Source organism: Bos grunniens, chromosome 15, assembly GCF_055505025.1.
Source record: "Bos grunniens cultivar Pamir isolate PY7600 chromosome 15, Bosgru_T2T1.0, whole genome shotgun sequence".
NCBI lineage: Eukaryota > Metazoa > Chordata > Mammalia > Artiodactyla > Bovidae > Bos > Bos grunniens.
In genome coordinates this window covers 5,851,367-5,872,099 of record NC_141179.1, presented here as the reverse complement: position 1 = coordinate 5,872,099, position 20,733 = coordinate 5,851,367, and the positions used below count along the sequence as shown (strand labels likewise).

General features: G+C 36.3%; 1 protein-coding gene across 5 annotated transcripts in view; it reads left to right on the top strand.

The window, feature by feature from the left end:
* DYNC2H1 (dynein cytoplasmic 2 heavy chain 1) overlaps positions 1-20,733 on the top strand; it is a 393,081-nt gene that overhangs the window by 72,011 nt on the left and 300,337 nt on the right. For 4 of the 5 annotated variants that reach the window (XM_086338264.1, XM_086338263.1, XM_086338267.1 and 1 more), the window contains 9 exons: positions 488-670; positions 1,250-1,432; positions 3,332-3,555; positions 3,942-4,057; positions 5,347-5,546; positions 6,336-6,600; positions 8,364-8,571; positions 12,879-13,008; positions 16,514-16,669. In XM_086338264.1, coding sequence (XP_086194390.1) covers positions 488-670; positions 1,250-1,432; positions 3,332-3,555; positions 3,942-4,057; positions 5,347-5,546; positions 6,336-6,600; positions 8,364-8,571; positions 12,879-13,008; positions 16,514-16,669 — 1,665 coding nt within the window. Of the gene's footprint in view, positions 1-487; positions 671-1,249; positions 1,433-3,331; positions 3,556-3,941; positions 4,058-5,346; positions 5,547-6,335; positions 6,601-8,363; positions 8,572-12,878; positions 13,009-16,513; positions 16,670-17,902; positions 18,328-20,733 lie in introns of those variants that run through there. The other variant, XM_086338268.1, reaches the window with a different exon arrangement.

The following is a 20,733-nucleotide window of genomic DNA, read 5'->3' as shown; positions in this document are numbered from 1 at the left end:
ACTGTGTAATTGTATACAGTTTTTGAATTTATCTGCCTTCGAGGTATATATTTGTGACATTATCAAGAACTTGATTGGGGGATATATACATGGTGTGTGTGTGTGTGTGTGTGTGTGTGTGTGTGTGTGTGTGTGTATGTATGGCTGAGTCCTTTCACTGTTCACCTGAAACTGTCACAACATTGTTAATTGGCTATACCCCAATACAAAATTTTTTGGTGTTAAAAAACAAAAAAGAACTTGAGAGACTATATGGAAAACCTAACAGTTTATCAGTTGAGGATAGAATAAAATGCATGCTTAAATTAAAATAACTAAGTTTAATTCCATTTTGTGCTTTAGAAAGTTTCTTTACTAAAGTATTTTTTAGTAAACAACTTTAAACTTTTGTTGCCTTTTAGACTTTTTAACTAGAATCTCTCACTATATGATATTTGTAATGTTGAATAGAATATGAATGTTTGAAATTTATATTTCTCTTATATAGGGTAATGCTCCCAAGCTGGTTTATACTCCTCTGACAGACAAGTGCTACCTAACTCTCACTCAAGCCATGAAGATGGGACTTGGAGGAAATCCTTATGGTCCAGCTGGAACTGGAAAAACTGAATCAGTAAAGGCTTTAGGTGGACTTCTTGGAAGACAAGTTTTAGTTTTCAATTGTGATGAGGTAGAATAAATAATTGTCGAACTATGTAATAGTGTCTTAGATGTTTGAAATAGTTTTTACATATTTATATATAGGAAATGCTATATTTTAAATCACTCTACTTCTGAAAATGAAATTTGTTTTGAGAAGTTAAATGGAGAGAGGTTGCATACAGAATAGTCTAAAAACTTTTCTAAAGGTAACTATTACAAGAAATAATTTTAAATATTGAATGAAGATTTATGTTAGAGTGTAGAAAAACACTTTTTGTAAGGAGAATAGTGAAGATAGGAGAAAATCTTAAATTTATTAAAAGTACCATTTTCAGAGCATTATGTGTAGGATTTATATTTTGACTTAAAGAATAACTAAAACAAAATCTTTAGTTCTTGTGCTTTTCAGAATGCTTTTACATGAATTATTTTGTTTATTCCTTGAAACCACCCTAGTTTTTGAAAGAATAGCTATTTATTAATAAAGAACCAAAGAGGCATAGATGGGTGAAATGATCATCTTCTCACTAAATGATGTAAAGTATTGGATTATTATTAGAGTTTTTAATTATGTTTAATGAATATAATTTTAATTGTTATTTTTAAGGGCATCGATGTGAAGTCAATGGGACGAATATTTGTTGGCTTGGTAAAGTGTGGCGCCTGGGGTTGTTTTGATGAATTCAATAGACTGGAAGAATCTGTTCTGTCTGCAGTTTCTATGCAAATCCAGACAATTCAAGATGCTTTGAAGAATCATAGAACTGTGTGTGAGCTGCTTGGCAAGGAGGTATAGCTACATCAGAAATTTAAAGAATTAAAATATTTTATAAGACTTTGTGTTACCCATACTCAGGCAAATAGTCTGTCTTTATTGCTTCTGGCACCCTTGTTTCTAATTTGTGACCAGTGTGTTAAACCTTTTTACCTGTGAATTGTCTCTGAATTTCTCACCTTTTTTTGGTCCCATTTCCACTATTTACTTTCAAACTTTCAGTATTGAATAATCCAGTTATAATAATATTTGCTAACATTTATCAAACACTCTATGCTCTCACTGTGCTTAATGCTTTTATATTTTGTTTTACTTAATGCTCACCACAGTTCTTTGAGTTAGGTACTGTTATATTTCTTTCACTTTATGGATGAGGAAACTACAGCTTGATAAGTTAGCATAATAGTGGTGCTGGAATTTGAACTCAGGTCTGTGTCTAATTCTGAAATTCATGTTTTTAATCACTATTCTATATGAATCTTAATAAACATTTAACTATTCTGCTGCTGCTTACTTCTCCACATAGGAAATATACATTCATGTCATTAGAATGTAAACTTATTTGTATATAAAATATAGATTTCTCTCTCTATATGTAATGGTGAACACACTGGACGTGGAAAGAACTGTGAAATTATCCTCTTCTCCATAATGACATTTTCACAATACAAGTTTTTCAGCGTAGGCCAAGTAGAACCAATTATAAATTTCTTGTAACTTCTGAGTTTACAGAAGTAAAATTTAAATGTTTAAACTCTTTCTTCACAAAGAAAAGAGAAACTATTAAGTTTTTAACCTTTTACCATCAAAATTTATTTTTTCCCCTGTTCATTTTTGTCATTTCCTCCTCTTAGAAAGAAAAATTGTCCTTTTTGCCAACCCAAGCTAAATTTTCCATCTATACTTTGGGATCTGCTTCCCAGGGACTTTCTCTTCAGTTATTCCTGTCCTCCTTCTTCCCATGTCTCATTGGCTTTAAACATAATCTCATAATTTCCCTTCTAAATGATGTACAATATTATATATACTAATACTGTAGTATACTATTTAGTATAATTAAAACACAAGCAAAGTGAAAGTGAAATTGCTCAGTTGTGTCCGACTCTCTATGACCCCATGGACTGTAGCCTACCAGTCTCCTCAGTCTATGGAATTTTGCAGGCAGGAATACTGGAGTGAGTTGCCATTTCCTTCTCCAGGGGATCTTCCCGACCCAGGGATCGAACCCAGGTCTCCCGCATTGCAGGCAGACGCTTTACCATCTGAGCCACCAGGGAAGCCCAAAACATAAGCAAACCTTCCCTTAATTCATCTTTTCTTCCACCATTCTCTTTTTCTTTTCTTTCCTTTATAGCCAGATTTTTTACTCTAGGTATTTCTGCTTCATTGTTGTTCATTCATTGTTTACACATTATAATTCTAATTTTCTATTCTTACTGCTTAGTTGAAAATACTCCCACTAGATACTCTCAAGATATTTTACTCTTCACTGTCATAGCATATATTAACTATAATTGCTTGACTGTAGTATTCAATAGACTATAAACTCCAAAAGAGCATGAACTGTTACTGACTTTAATTCAGAGTTGTGTTGTCTCTGTGTACTTAAGAAAGCACCTAACACAAGGAAGGCTTTTAGTAGACATAATATTGAATAAATGGACAGTCAAACTGGTTACCGTCACTGAAACTTTTCAGCCTCAAAAAACTGATTATAAAGAATCTCTATAAAGTAGTATAGTTCCTAAGGAATTTATTATATGTTGAGTAGATGTTTAGCACCCTAGTGGTTACTTTTTGCTAAGGTATAAGATGTGTGTGTAGAAGTATGTCACAATAAAACTTCTATTGGCAATATATTTTATAGTTACAGTTTCAAATACTTGATGCCTGTGTTTTAAATTAATATTTCAGGTAGAAATAAATTCTAATTCTGGAATCTTTATCACTATGAATCCTGCTGGAAAAGGCTATGGTGGAAGACAAAAACTGCCTGATAATCTTAAACAACTTTTTAGGCCAGTAGCCATGTCTCGTCCAGACAATGAGCTTATTGCAGAAGTTATTCTCTATTCAGAAGGCTTTAAAGATGCTAAAGTGTTGGGCAGAAAATTGGTAGCTATCTTCAATCTATCCAGGTGAGTTTTCTTGTTTTAAATTTTGAAATACTTTGTGTCTCCAATGATTGGTCATGGTTATTAATGACCATTTTCCACATTTGTCTGATTATATTGTACCTCAGGTATAGATAGGAAAGATTTTAGTTTGAATAACAAAAATGTCTGGCTCAAAAGTACTTGTTTTTAAATACTATTGATTTAATTTCACTTTTTTCCTGTAAAACATATTTAATGGAGTACTCTAGTTAAATGATATTTACTAAACTAAACTAAATTTCTGATTTACTAAACTAATTTTCTGATTTCTATGTGTTAGTAGTTGGATTCTGTATCTTTTAGTATGATAATAAAATGAATTTCTTATAGCTATTTGATGCTTTATGATTTCCATGTCTTTACTTAAGGGAACTTTTGACACCTCAGCAACATTATGATTGGGGTTTGAGAGCTTTGAAAACAGTTCTGAGAGGAAGTGGAAATCTTCTTAGACAGCTGAAGAAAACTAGTGTTAAACAAAATGGTATGATTCATTATTTCAATTATAATCTCACTTTTTAAAGTAAGTTTTAATTTAGTATAGTTTTAGATTTATATAAAAGGTATACATATAATATAGAGGGCTTCTGAATTTTATGCCCCTCCAGTTTCTCCTGTGTTAACATATTAGTATGATACATTTAGTAATTCTAATGAACCAATGTTGATTCATTATTTTTTAATAAAGTCCATAATTTATCCAGATTTTTCATGATTTTTACTTCATGTCCCATCATAACTTTTAAACATGCATTAAATCTTAAACATTTGCAGTATATAGAAGAATAGTCTAGTCCACTTGTTCTCAATCCTTAATGTGAATTAGAATCACCTAGAGGCTTGTTAGAACAAAGATTTTTGGATCCTACCCTCAAAGTTCCTGATTTGGTAAGTCTGGAATAGTGTCTGAAAATTTATATAGTCTTAAAACAGGAACAGAAACCTTAGAAAAACATGGAGATTTTCTCTTTCAAGGAGATAGTATACCAAACAAAATTATCCTTTTAAAGAGATATTTTAAGATTTCAAAAAAATGCCTTTCAGCCTAAGAATAATTTTAGATTTATTAAAGTTGCAAAGTTGGCATTTCCATTGTTTCATCTTATTTGTTGTTGTTTAGTCGCAAAATCATGTCTGATTTTTTTATGACCCTGTGGACTGTAGCCCACCAGGCTCCTTTGTCCATGGAATTTTCCAGGCAAGAATACCGGAGTGGGTTGCCATTTCCTTCTTCAGGGGATCTTCCTGACCCTTGGATTGAACCTGTGTCTCCTGCTCTGGCAGGTGGATTACAGGCAGATCTTTACCACGATGCCGCCTTTACTGTGGTACATTTGTCAAAACTGAGGAACTAAGGCTGATACATGAGTATTAACTAAATTTCAGACTTCATTTGCACTTCACCTGTTTTATCACTGACCTCCTCTTTCTGTTCCAAGATTGACTCCAGGGTGCCATGTTGCACTAAGTTGTCATGTCTCCTTGGTGTACTCTGCTCCGTGACAGTTTCTCAGTCTGTTTTTGTTTTTATTAATTAAAGTCTGGGTACCCTGGAATTCAGATTTATGGAAAAGTGTTCATAACTCAGTAATACTTGTTTTTCAGCAGTTAAAAGATAGTTGAGTAAGCTTGCTAATTAACATAATAGCATATACTATAAATGTTACTAAATTCTAGTACGTAAGTTAATTACTAATAATGCATATCAAGGCACTTAAAAACTTTACAGTCATTAGATTCATAACTAGTTTTAAAATGAAACTTTTTTTCTAGTTAATGAAAGTCATATTGTGGTACAAGCACTGAGACTTAATACAATGTCAAAGTTTACATTTGCTGATTGCACTCGGTTTGATGCACTGATTAAAGATGTGTTTCCTGGAATTGACTTTAAAGAAGTAGAATATGATGAACTGAGTGCTGCACTAAAGCAAGTCTTTGAGGAGGCCAATTATGAAATCATATCCAATCAGGTAACTGTCAAGAATACTTCATAATATATTGAACCTTTCTCCTGGTTAATTTTTATTAACTATCTTTATCCTTTATTTTTCTGCTTATCTTTCATCTTTCAGTTTAAATCTTACTCACTCTTTGAAGCCTTCCCTAATTTTCATATCTAAATTAGATCCCCTTGCTGTGTGTTTTCTTTACCTTTGTAATATATACATTTTAATGTTCAATTGGATGATTAATATTGATTCTCTCCCACCAGATAGTTGTCTCCATGAAAAGTCGGATCCATGTCTTTTTTACTGTTTTATTCCTAGTGCCTATAATGGAGTCTGGCACTAATATCAATAGATCCATCATATGTATTTTTGATAGTTGATTATATATGATTTAAACTTTGACAGTGTCTTAGAAGAACTTCACTTTAGTAGGTCTTTTTATGAAGCAAAAATGAATGTTCAAAATGAATATCTTTTCCTCAGGATTTTTGTTTTTTTGGAGAGAGGTTATAAATGAATGAATGAATTAGCAAAGTGAATAAAATATTGAATATATTTTGTTTGAATAAATGAGGGAAGACAACAGTGAACATTTGATAACTTGCTTCTTTTAAAGAAATATGAAATTAAAGATCATGTTGTGTGTTCAGATTTATTTCATGGTTCTTTTATTTAAGGCTTTATCCTCCATTGAAGAAATAAAAGGTTTAATTTATATGTTTGAAATAGAACAACTGTTACAGATTGAAAGTGAAGCTGTGTATGATTGTACATGGTAAATCGTATATGAACATATTTCTTTTCTACTAGATCAAGAAGGCTTTAGAATTATATGAACAGTTACGCCAGAGGATGGGAGTTGTTATTGTTGGCCCAAGTGGTGCTGGAAAATCTACTCTTTGGAGAATGTTAAGGGCAGCACTTTGTAAAACTGGCAGAGTGGTAAAACAGTATACCATGAATCCCAAAGCTATGCCTAGACATCAGTTACTAGGCCATATTGACATGGATACAAGGGAATGGTCTGATGGTGTTTTGACAAATAGTGCTCGTCAAGTAGTTCGAGAACCTCAAGGTTGGTCTCTGTTGTGTGACTCATTGATTTATTTTTAGAGGATGTTAGAACTTGTCTGTAATTCTGTCTTTTTTGAGTCTTATACATGACTATAACCTGCTGTATCATGATCTACATTGATATTTTACTTTGGAGGGTCCAAAGACATGTTATCGTTTTTATCTGTATTCTATAGCAAAACTTTTATTATAATAGAAACTCCCAAGTAATCTGGGTAAATTGTGGTTCATAACTAGATTAATCTATTGAATAAATACAATATCTTTGCTTAATTGATATTGTAATGCCTCATAAATAAGCAAATTGACAAGTTTTTATTTGGGATTAAAATTTGTGTGTGTACATGAACTTACCACTTTGAATACACTGCTTTCAAGAATTTTGAAAATTTAAGTCTTACAATAGTAGGCTTCTGGTCTAAATTTTTGGCTTGGTATTTAACAATTTTTAGTCGAAATCTAAGAAGACTCCCTACTTTTTGTTAGGTCACAATTTAACAACTTGCTCACTGCTTCTCCCCTTTGAAGTTACCCTTTTATATATAAAAGAGATTTGACAGTGGTGTATTTTTTACTTCTCATGTGGGACACTGAAATGTAGCTTTCTCATATTTTCTTAAAGCAGTATTACATAGAAAGCATTCATACATTCTAATGACATGGTGGAAGACAAAATGTAAAGAATATCTCACAAGCTTGTGGAAATAGAAATACCTAGGTCTTGCTTAAAGCTCAATATTCAGAAAACTAAGATCATGGCATCCAGTCCCATCACTTCAAGGCAAATAGATGGGGAAACAGTGGAAACAGTGTCAGACTTTATTTTGGGGGGCTCCAAAATCACTGCAGATGGTGATTGCAGCCATGAAATTAAAAGATGCTTATTCCTTGCAAGGAAAGTTATGACCAACCTAGATAGCATATTGAAAAGCAGAGACATTACTTTGCCAACAAAGGTCTGTCTAGTTAAGGCTATGGTTTTTCCAGTGGTCATGTATGGATGTGAGAGTTGGACTATAAAGAAAGCTGAGCGCTGAAGAATTGATGCTTTTGAACTGTGGTGTTGGAGAAGACTCTTGAGAGTCCCTTGGACTGCAAGGAGATCCAACCAGTCCATCCTAAAGGAGATCAGTCCTGGGTGTTCATTGGAAGGACTGATGTTGAAACTGAAACTCCAATAGTTTGGCCACCTGATGCGAAGAGCCGACTCATTTGAAAAGACCCTGATGCTGGAAAAGTTGGAGGGCAGGAGGAGAAGGGGACGACAGAGGATGAGATGATTGGATGGCATCACCGACTCAATGTACATGGGTTTGGGTGAACTCCAGGAGTTAGTGATGGACAGGGAGGCCTGGTGTGCTGTGGTTCATTGGGTCACAAAGAGTCGGACACAACTGAGCGACTGAACTGAACTGAAGGTCTTGCAAACCATGTTTTCTTTTATTGAGATTTCAGTTCTGTATGTTCATTAAATAAATAGAGCCTTCAGTTCAGTTCAGTCACTCAGCCTTTACCATGGAGTATATCATTGGGTCTTTGTCCAGCTGAGCCAGGATTGCCTATGGGTTCTCCACACATTTGTAGTATAAATTCACATGAAAAACTTCAACTTGTTCAACTCTTTGTTCTTTATATTTGGCTTCAGAAATATAAAATAATATGAAAATTGCTTCTAAAGAATAATAGATAATTATTTTATTCTTTATTTTTAAATATTATTCTCCTTACGTTTATTTTGCTGTCTACGTTTTTGTTTGAAAATAGATGTTAGCTCATGGATAATCTGTGATGGTGATATTGATCCTGAATGGATAGAATCTCTGAATTCTGTTCTGGATGATAATCGATTACTCACTATGCCCAGTGGAGAAAGGATTCAGTTTGGCCAAAATGTTAACTTCTTATTTGAAACTCACGATTTAAGTTGTGCCTCACCAGCTACAATATCTAGAATGGGAATGATCTTTCTTAGGTAAGTGCGTTTGCATACATTGTGTTAGAATATTTTCAGTTATTATTTTGGTTTCATAGCTAAGTGACATAAGTGATACATGAGTAATATGTGAATATTTGTTTTTTTCATTGTTTATTAACTTCTTTGTTACATTTTTATTCATTCAGAGTTCCTGTTTATTTAGTTGAATTATTTCAGCAGTATAGTGGTATCACAGGAGAAGGACATGGCAACCCACTCCAGTATTCTTGCCTAGAGAATCCTATGGACAGAGGAGCCTGGTGGGCTGCTGTCCATAGGGTTGCACAGAGTTGGACACAACTAAAGCCACTTAGCATGCATGCATGCATTGGAGAAGGAAATGGCAACCCACTCCAGTGTTTTTGCCTGGAGAATCCCAGGGACGGAGGAGCCTCATGGGCTGCCGTCTCTGGGTTCACGCAGGGTTGGACACGACTGAAGCGACTTAGCAGCAGCAGCAGTAGTGGTATCACAATTACTAAATAATTACTTTTTGTTTGCATAAATGAAACAGCAAGTATTAATATTTGTTTTTCTTTTTTCTATAACTTTTCTTTAAATATTATGAATGAGTTCAGAGAAGTGAACATACTACTTATAAGCTGGAGGTTAATAATTTAAAGCTGAGTAGCAATATTTTAATCATAGAATTTTAGATTTATAGACTTTTAGAGTCGGACATGACTGAAGCGACTTAGCAGCAGCAGCAGAGCTAACCTAGGTTTAAATAGGTTAAAGATTTAATAGGATAAAGGAGTGCATCAGCAGCCATAAGTACCACAGCCTCAACAACCTGGAGAAGGACATGATGTTGTTGTGCCAGAACCAGCAGACCTTCAGCTGGCAGGACGTCCTGATATATGAAGACCCCATCATCTGGTGGTCGGTCTTCAGCAGCAGGCAGCACAAAATTGAGAAGCAGGACGATGCTGCACGGGAGGAGAGCGACAAGGAGGAGAGGGGGAGGGCCGTGAGGAAGGCTGGGTTGGAGTCCCCCTCCCTCAAGGTGAAGACCAAGCTCACCCAGAGAGAAGGCCCAGGACCGGCTCAAGGCGGGCTGGAGGTTGCCAAGCTGTGGGTCCAGGGCCAGGCTGAGACGGTGTAGCCCTTAGCAGTAGCAGATAGCAGCAGATGTTTTCAGACTTGGGATAAAACTGTGTAAACAAAAATCTGTATTTATATGGCAGAGAAGGTGTAGGACTGTTTGTGGCTGGCCCTGTTCTGGCGTTAGTAGTCTTTGTAAACAACATTAACTGTTTAAAAAGAGAAAGAAAAAGTGAATTGGGGAACACGCAACACCTGTTTTTTATTTTCTTTCCCTGGCAGAACTGTGTGGCTGCAGTTTGGAATCACTGTAGTTTAAGCTGTGGATGCGTGTGTGTAGCTGTCAACTCCTCGTACTGTATTTTATTGAACAAGTTTAAATAGGGCCTATTAAATGGCCTGATCTTTCATTTTACAAATTGGAAACCTCTTTATTTAATATTTCATTTCTTCTTGAGTGTATTTGGAAGAGACTTGAAGAGCAAAAGTAAACTAATTTTAGATTTCATCAACAGTAGTAAACATAGTGGCATATTTGAGCCAATTTCATTTCCCAGAATGAATTATTAAAAAGTTTACTTTTTGAATTTATGTTTTAGAATTTGATATTTATAAGTCTACAATGTTCTACTCTTTTAGAATCATTTGAAATGACTTTTGTTATCAAATTGATCCAGAATATTTCCAAAATTATTTAATTGCTTACTTCTTTGATAATATTGTAGGAAGAATTTATATTAAACTAGCCACAAGCTCCCAATTAATATTTTGAGGTATTAATTATTATTTTTTAATTTAAATTTATTTATTTTAATTAGAGGCCAATTACTTTACAATATTGTATTGGTTTTGCCATACATCAACATGAATCTGCCACGGGTGTACACGTGTTCCCAATCAATAATATGGCATTGCGTTTATAGCTTTTGTAGCAGTATCTCACAGTTTATCTCATTTATTCATGTGTTCTCATAATCCTGTGAGAAAAATAGGGTAAAAGGAAAGCTTATCATTAAATTTTAAAATATTTATTGAATGCCTGTTACATGTATGGTACGAATTTAGGCATTTTAAGAGAGTCAGCAAGAAAGGAGTAAAACTAACAATTATGAAGGGCTTGTATTTTTGCAGGGCTTATTTTTATAGAGCATACGTCTACATAGAGGAGATAGATAAATATAACAGCAATTATAAGCAAGAATGTTAATGTAATAAAGGTTAAGTAGAATGCCATTTGGAGAAGGCAATGGCATCCCACTCCAGTACTCTTGCCTGGAAAATCCCATGGACGGAGGAGCCTGGTAGGCTGCAGTCCATGGGGTCGCTAGGAGTCGGACACGACTGAGCGACTTCCCTTTCACTTTTCACTTTCATGCATTGGAGAAGGAAATGGCAACCCACTCCAGTGTTCTTGCCTGGAGAATCCCAGGGATGGGGGAGCCTGGTGGGCTGCCATCTATGGGGTCGCACAGAGTCAGACACAACTGAAGCGACTTAGCAGCAGCAGCAGAATGCCATTGCTTTTTATCAGAAAAAAGACTCGTTGCTGTAGATGATTTGAAAATTGTTGGTGAACCACATATTGTTTGTGAGAGACATAATGAGTATTTGTGAGTTCATGTAAAACACAAATACTTGTTATTTTTAGTTTATTTTTGATTAACTTTGATTTTTAGGTTTTATTCATTTCTTCAGCAGATATTTTGCACTTGCTCTGCAGTAGGCCAAATGAGGACCTTTTAATAATGAAAGAGGATGCCATTTATTATGCTGGGATAACTGATATAAATCAAGATTGTCTTAGACAAACCAAGACGTGTAGTTGCCATAGGTACTAAGGAGATACTGTTGACAACAGTAGTTGTCCCTAGTAGCTCAGTTGGTAAAGAAGTTGCCTGCAGTGCAGGAGACCTGGGTTTGATCTAGAGTCAGGCAGATCCCCTGGAGAAGGAAATGGCAAACCACTCCAGTATTCTTGCCTGGAAAATCCCATGGACAGAGGAACCTGGCGGGCTACAGTCCATGGTTTGCAAGAGTCAGACACGACTTAGCCACTAAACCACCATTGACAGCAAAGACTTTATGTTGAAAAGAGTTTAGCAGCTTTCCTTTGTCTGTTTTGAGTGTATCCAATGTAATTTACATATTTACCTTTGATCTTTTATTTCTTTTCCTTATTAAACTGGATAGAAATGTGAGAGGAGAAATTCAAGGACTCAGTATTTACTCGTGTTACTGTGAAACACTGGTAGAGGACAGGAGAAATGACAGAATTGTGGGCCCTTGTAACTTCTAAAATTCTTAGTCTATAAGTTGTTTTTACTATAATTTTTATAAATGTGTAACATGTAATTCGGAGAAGGCAATGGCACCCCACTCCAGTACTCTTGCCTGGAAAATCCCATGGACAGAGGAGCCTGGTAGGCTGCAGTCCATGGGGTCGCTAAGAGTCAGACACGACTGAGCAACTTCACTTTCACTTTTCACTTTCATGCATTGGAGAAGGAAATGGCAACCCACTCCAGTGTTCTTGCCTGGAGAATCCCCGGGACGGGGGAGCCTGGTGGGCTGCCATCTATGGGGTTGCACAGTCAGACATGACTGAAGTGACTTAGCAGCAGCAGCAACATGTAATTTTGAATAAGATGTCAATATTATGTATAATTTCAAACATTGGATGTTACTCAAATAATTAAGTGCTTTGCTAAAAAATTTAGATTTTACTTTAGCGTGATTTTCAAGTTTTAGTAGTGGCATGGAATTTAGGTAGTCAGCTTTTTTGGAGATAGAGAAAAACAAAAAGTATTTTTAAAGATCTGCATTAAGATGCAGTGCAGCTTGTCTAATGTGCATTTGAGTCACCTAGGGATATTGTTAAAGCAAAGATTTTGCTTCATTAGGTCTAGAATGGTACTTGGGATTCTGTAGACCCCACTTTGGGTAGGAATGGTTTAGACCACTTTGTGGCTAACTTGTGGATGTGTAATTCTTCTTTAATTTATACTTACAACGATAGAGGTGAGGTTTATTTGGTTTGTTTTATAGAAAATGACATTATATATGTACACACACTTATTTGTGTTATGTAAGTAGAAGTAGTGTATACGCACATACGTATACAGAAGTAACTAAAATGAACTCTTGTATACTAGCAGATAGGTGCATATGTAGAATAATGTTTATTGGAGCAGAAATTTATTTTGAAAGTAAATTTATGATTTACTCCTAAACAATTTTTAATGTTTGTTAATATGTTTCAGTGATGAAGAGACAGATCTTAATTCTCTGATAAAATCTTGGTTGAGGAATCAGCCTCCTACATATAGGAATAATCTTGAAAACTGGATTGGGGATTATTTTGAAAAGGCATTACAATGGGTTCTAAAACAGGTAAGACAATTATAATATTCATAATTATTTAGGCAAAAAGTATGATAACTGACTGTTGCTTACATTTAACCACCTTTTAGTAGTGTTCTGACAGAATGTGGGGGTTTAGTGAAGGGTTAGGTGTCTTCACTGCTCTCCCACTGTATTTCATGGTATAACTTTTATTGTGTTAAGTCTTAAAATACTTTAATTCTTCCATCCATGATACCTTGCAACACTTACCTAAAAATCTTGAAAACTGGAATGCCATTTGACGTTTTACTAGCAAAATGATTTGTCTTTCTGCCCCATTTTACTATGTCAACAAATACCTGCCTATATGTCATGCTAAATATAATGACAGTATTAAAGTAGAGAAACATGATGAATTATTTATATTATTGAAACATTTGTTTATCTAGCAAAAATTAATTGCTTATCAGATAGATGCCCTTGATGAAACTTTGCCAGGTGAACGTTAATAGGACAGTCCCTTTCACTGAGAAGGGTTTGTGTCACAGAGGAAACTGACATGGAAAAAGATAATCACAATATAACAGGATGAAGAGAGAATTGCTGCCTTCCAGGAGAGTTTTAAAGGAAATGACATACAATTTTGAATTTGAAGCATGAATAGAAGTTTAGTATGCAAAGAAGACCATATTCATGTACTTACAGGATCTTTTCAGATTTTGATTTCTCTCATGTCATTGCTTGTATAAAAAAATAAACATAAAAATAGAGAAAACAAATAGCAATGAGTTTTTTTTAAAGGTGATTGTGAACTTAATTTAGAGGTCAATACTTCAGAGTTGGGCAAATCATATAGAGAAATGGCAATTTCACTTTAGTTTTCTAAAGTTTTTTCTTTTCTGACTTTGTAAAGATGAATGGTGGAGGACTAGGGATTTGGGCGAAATGACACAAATGAGATAGGTTTCCCTGGAGACTTGAGGGAAGAGCCACGCCCCCCAGCCCTCAGTCTGACTGAGCTGTCGGCCTCCTTGTGCTTCTGCAGCAGTGTACTATGTCTTTCAACTATAATTGCTTTCATGAAACTGCAAGCACCTTGAGGGCAAAGATTAAGCCTGTTGTACTCCTTATTGTATACCCAGAAGCGAAGTTTGGTAATAACAGCATGGTGAATAAGAGTATACGAGCTTGCGACTTCCCTGACAGTCCAGTGGTTGGGACTTCATCTTCTAGTGCAAGGGGTGTACTTTTGATTCCTGCTTGGAAAGCCAAGTAAGATCCCACATGCCTCATGGCCAAAAAAACAAAAAACATGAAACAAGCAATATTTTAACAAATTCAATAAAGACTTTAAAAATGGTCCACATCAAAAAAAAAAAAAAAAAAACTTAGAAAAATGAACATATGAGCTTAAATAACTGATACCTATGTTTGTAACACCTTTTCAGTAGATGTGTTGTTATTTTGTGAGTATAAAACATACAAACCTAACCATGCTTTCCAGTGCAGATGCCTTGAAGTCCTCAGCTTGCATGCTGTTAGGTGTTAGAATGAGAGATGTAGCACTGCATAGAATATATTGACTCTTTGACTCTCCCCTATTTGGGATTTGTGACTACAGACATGATGACAGAATAATATTTTTAAGCTGTAGAGTGGATACCAAAGATTTAGTTAGAAAATAAACTGATTCTATTCTCAGGTCCTTGTTCTTGTTTGAGATTGTATGTGTTGAGTGTTCCTTCTTTCTTTATTCTGTGCTTTGTTTACCATGTTCAGATTCTGAGAGATACACCATAATGAATGCTCTAGTCAAGTGTTGATTTTATTTATAAGTAGAGCTTTACTTTCTTATATTTAGCAGATTAGACAATCTAGAGGAAAATATGTCGGTTTCCTTTTCCTTTATCTTGCCTTTAAAGCTTAGAACTCAGTATGGCCTAAGCTGCTGGATTTCTCTCCATCTCCTTCTGTTTTTCCCCCTTTTCCCCTCCTATTTCTGTTCTTTGAAAATTATTTATTATTCAGGCAGAGAGATTTTTTAAAATGTAAATTTAGTCATTTTATTCTCTTAAAGTTTAAAGGCACTGAAGATACAATTTGCACTCCTTATCATGGCCTATGCATTTCCACATACTCTGGCCCTTGCCTACCTGTCTGTCTTGAATCACTCTGCCTTTGCTTGTTCAGGAATATGCTTCTTTTAATTTCTTAAGTGTGCCCATTGCTTACCATTGCATATGCTGAGTTCTAAGTATGCCAGATAGGTCTCACTCTTCAAATGTTAGCAATTGTCATCTTCCTTAAGGACACCTTGAGTCCCCAACCTGAGTTGTCCTTTCTCAAAACACTCTCTTTTTCTGCTCTGTAACTTCTACCACAGTAAATTAACCATTTCCTCTATTAGACTTCTGGGGAAGGAAATGGCAACCCACTCCAGTATTCTTGCCTGGAAAATCCCATTGACAGAGGAGCCTGGAAGGTTATAGTCCATGGGGTTGCAAAGAGTTGGACATGACAGAAGCGACTTAACATAGCATAGTATGTCTCTTAGAGTTGACTTCCATTAAAACAAGATGCTGTTGCTGCTGCTAAGTCACTTCAGTTGTGTCTGACTCGGTGTGACCCCATAGATGGCAGCCCACCAGGCTTCCCCATCCCTGGGATACTCCAGGCAAGAACACTGGAGTGGGTTGCCATTTCCTTCTCCAATGCATGAAAGTGAAAAGTGAAAGGGAAGTCGCTTAGTCGTGTCCGACTCTTGGCGACCCCATGGACTGCAGCCCACCAGGCTCCTCCATCCATGGGATTTTCCAGGCAAGAGCACTGGAGTGGGGTGCCATCGCCTTCCCCAATTCAGTTTAATTCTCTGTTTAATTCTCTCTTAAAAAAAAAGCTACCTAGCACTACATACAGATTCTAACTATAACTGGTTTTCCCTGTTAACTACATAGGGCCCCAGAGGCCCACGGATCTTAATAATCTATACCACCTGAGTCCAAAAGTTTCATTTTAAAATTCTGTATAGAGGAAAAGCTCCAAATTGTTTTTAAGCCTGCCTTTACCAATGTTTTTTGGTCCAGAACCATTAATCTAGCCTTTGCCTCTAACTTCTTTTTAAAAAAATTAGTTAATTTATTTTTATTTTTGGCTGTGCTGTGTGTTGCTGTGTATGGGCCTTTTCTAGTTGTGTTGAGTAGGGGCTACTCTCTAGTTGAGGTGTCTAGCTTCTTTTTTAATTATCAAGAGGAAATGAGGAACTGTTATATTTAGACTGATGTTCATTGATTTACCTTAAAAAAATTTTTTTTTTTCAGGTTTAGGAAGTAAACTATGTATCTATTTGAGGACTCACGGCTAGAAATACACAATTGTATTTTTATTATTTTTATATTCAATGTTTATGTATAAGTTGAAATCTAAACTTTCTACAACTTGAGTAGTGAGATAAATTTAAATATGATCCTTGGAAAGATGAGTAAACAATCTGTGTATGGTGCTAATTTACTTGTTAATATTTTCCCTTTGTCTGTAATATGGATTTAATCAACAGAATGACTATGTGGTAGAAACAAGTTTGGTTGGAACTGTGATGAATGGATTGTCACATCTACATGGATGCAGAGATCATGATCAATTTATTATTAATCTCATAAGGGGTCTTGGTGGAAATCTGAACTTGAAGTCACGTCTGGAATTCACCAAAGAGGTAGTACACATTTAAAGCCTATGTTTAGTCAACATTTTTTTTTAATTATCATTGATCCTGGGTGTGTGCATGCATGGGTTCTAATAGTCGCTTCAATCGTGTCTGACTCTGTGCCACCCAATGGAGGTGGTCTGCCAGGCTCCTCTGTCCATGGGATTCTCCAGCCAAGAATACTGGAGTGGGTTACCATGACCTCTTCCAGGGGATCTTTCCAACCCAGGGGTCGAACCTGCGTCTCTTACCTCTACCTGCATTGGCAGGTGGGTTCTTTACTACTAGTGCCACCCGGGAAGACCTGGGTATAGCATTTTGAAGTTATGCATTTAATACAATAACAATACATTTATATTTGGCCTCCCTGGTGACTCAGTGGTAAAGAAACTGCCTGCCAATGCAGGAGAAGCTAGTTGGATGCCTGGATTGGGAAGAACCTCAGGTGAAGGAAATGGAAACCCACTCCAGTATTCTTGCTGGGGAAATCCTGTGGACAGAGGAGCCTAGTGGGCTACAGTCCATGGAGTCTCAGAAGAGTCAGATATGACTTAGTGACTGAAAGACAGTATTATAGTGAAATGGTTCTTCAGAGGGATGTTAAATGTGACTAAATGAGATGATCAATGTAAAGTGCACTTGGAAACAAGTAATAAACAGCAATGTTGGCTGCAGTACCTGTCTTAAAAGTAGACTAATTTTCAGCCTTGATGGGAGTGGAGTTTGAGGGAGGATGGATATATCTATATATATGGCTGAATCATTTCACTGTTCACCTGAAACCATCACAGCATTGTTAATTGGCTATATCCCAATATAAAATAAAAAGTTAAAAAAAAGTGGACCAATTTGAGTTCATACGAAGGACTCTTTTTTTTTTTTTTGAGAAAGAGAATTAAAAATTATGAAGCAAAAATACTATGTATTATTATATTATTTGATTCTCTTAAACCACTGTTTAATAAGATTAAGTGGTGGGATTCTTTCTCAAAAGAAATTATACTTAAAAGCACAATATTTAATAAAACAGAGCAAACTGACATGATCCAGGTAGAGTAGGAAGCTCCTAAGTCTTTCTCTCTCACTGCCACTATCACTTCTGAGAAACCTCAAAGGGGTCTCTAGCTCTCTTGACTGCGTATTTTGAAATCTGCTGCTTCCACATGCGCACTTTGGCCTGTCAAATGTGAATAAAGTTATAGATTGAGAAGGCTCACACTCTGTTTTGTATGGACTTCTCAGGTGCTTCAGTGATAGAGAATCTGCCTGCCAGTGCAGGAGATGTGGGAGATGAGGGTTCCATCCCTGAATGAGGAAGATCCCTTGGAGGAGGAAAGGGCAACCCACTCCAGTATTTCTTCCTGAAAAATCCCACAGAGGAGCCTGGCGGGCCACAGTGCATGGGGTCGCAAACAGTCAGACACAACCACCACTGAGCATGCATGAATACATTTATATACAGATTTTCTTTGAATTATGATGGGATTACAGCCAGATAAACTCATCATAAGTTGAAAATATCCCAAGTTGAAAATGCATTTACCTCCTCTAACCTATCAAATATCATGACTTCATACAGTCTGTCTCAAAGTGCTCAGAATGTTAGCCTACTGTTGGGCAAAATCATCTAACACAAAGTTCACTTTATAATAAAGTGTTGAATAGTGTGTAATTTCTCAACTACTATGCAGAAAGTGAAAGACAGTGTGGTTTTAAGTATATCGGTTGTTTACCCTGGTGATTGTGTGGCTGCCTAAGAGCTGCAGTTTGCTTCCACTCAACTGCTGCTGCCCAGCATCACAGGATGGTATCATACCACATGTCACTAGTCTAGGAAAAGATCAAAATTCAAAATATGGTTTTTACTGAATGCATATCACTTTTTCCCTGTTGTAAACATGGAAAATCATAAGTAAAGCCATTGTAAGTTGGGGACCATCTGTATAAGTACATAGGTACATATATATTTATTTTCTTCTTTGAACTGGTTTATGGTATTTTATGGTGTTATTAACATTTTAGACAATAATTGGGGGTGGTGTTTGGTGAGCAGCTCCCTTGAGTATGTGGCAGTGGAGGGAGGTTGGTATCCTGGACAGAAGTGGAACTTCATACACCCTGCCCTGTACGTCTTTTCCACTTGGCCATCTCTTCCTGGATTGTGTCCTTGATCATAAACCACCAGTCCAGAGCTGAGGAATCCAAGTCTGGCTGCCAGGAGAAATCCAGAAGAGCCAAAGAGCCCAAGCCTGTCAGACCTTCCTGTAGCCAGCCACACACACACCTCAAACCCTGAGGAAGTGAGTGAGGATCAGCGGGAAGAAGACAGCCAGCCAGAGACCAAGCTCTGAGCCTTTAGAGTGGGAGCACTGACTCCAAGACCTAGACTACCAGAGAACTCCTAACCCTAGGGAGTATCAAATATTAAAAATTCCCACAAAGGAAATGACTTGAATATAAGACCAACCACCAGTAACACCCTGTGCAAACAAAAACAAGACAAAAATACAAGCCCAGTCCTCAGCAGACAAGATTACCACCACACTCAGCCCTGCCCATCAGAGGGGAAAAAACAAACTCAGCACAAATCTCACTGTATAACGAAGCATACACAAACCACCAGACCAACCTAAGGAGGGCAGAAACCAAAAGGAAGAAAGAATTGAACTTTGAAGCCTGGGAAAAGGAGACCTCAAACACAATAAGTTTAAAAAAAAGAATACATTTGAATCAGTTCTAATGAGGTGGATGAAACTGGAGCCTATTATACAGAGTGAAGTAAGTCAGAAAGAAAAACACCAATACAGTATACTAATGCATATATATGGAATTTAGAAAGATGGTAGCAATAACCCTATATGAGAGAAAGCAAATGAGACACAGATGTATAGAACAGTCTTTTGAACTCTGTGGGAGAAGGCGAGGGTGGGATGATCTTAGAGAATAGCATTGAAACATGTGTATTATCATATGTGAAACAGATCACCAGTCCAAGTTTGATGCGTGAGACAGGGTGCTCAGGGCTGGTGCACTGGGATGAATGACCCAGAGGGATGGGATGGGGAGGGAGGTGGGAGGGGGGTTCAGGATGGGGAACACATACACACCCATGGCTGATTCATGTTAATGTATGGCAAAAACCACTACAATATTGTAAATTAATTAGCCTCCAATTTAAAAAAACCTGAAAAGGCAGAAAAATACTGCACAACTGAAGGAACAAACTGGAAGCACAGATGTTCAAGTAAATGAAGAGGAAATAGGCAAACTACCTGAAAAAGAATTCAGAATAATGATGGTAAAGATGATCAAAAACCTTGAAAACAGAATGGAGAAAATGCAAGAATCAATTAACAAAGGCCTAGAAGGATTAAAGAGTAAACATACAGAGATAAACAACAAAATTACTGAAATTAAAAATACTCTAGAAGGAATCAATAGCAGAATATCTGAAGCACAGGAACAAATCAGTGAGCTGGTAGGTAAAATGGTGGAAGTAACTTCTGAAGAGCAGAATAAAAAGAACGAAAAGAACTGAGGATGGTCTCAGAGATGTCTGGGACAATATCAAATGCACCAATATTTGAATTATAGGGGTCCCAGGAGAAGAAGAGAAAAATAAAGGGTATGAGAAAATTTTCAAAGAGATTATAGTTGGAAGTTTTCCCAACATGGAAAAGGAAATAGTCAATCAAGTCCAAGAGATGCAAAGAGTCCCCTACAGTATAAACTGTATGTCCCCAAGGAGAAACATACCGAGACACAAACTAATTAAATTAACAAAGACTAAACACAAAGACTATTAAAAGCAGCAAGGGAAAAGCAACAAGTAACATACAAGGGAAACTCCATACATTTAACAGCTAATCATTCAGGAGAAACTCTGCAGGCCAGAAGGGAATGGCAGGGTATATTTAAAGTACTGAAAGGGAAAAAATCTACAACCAAGATTACTGCACCTGGCAAGGATCTCATTCAAAATTGATGGAGAAATTGAAAGCTTTTCAGACAAGGAAAAGTTAAGAGAATTCAATACTACTAAATCAGCTTTACAACAAGTATTAAAGGGACTT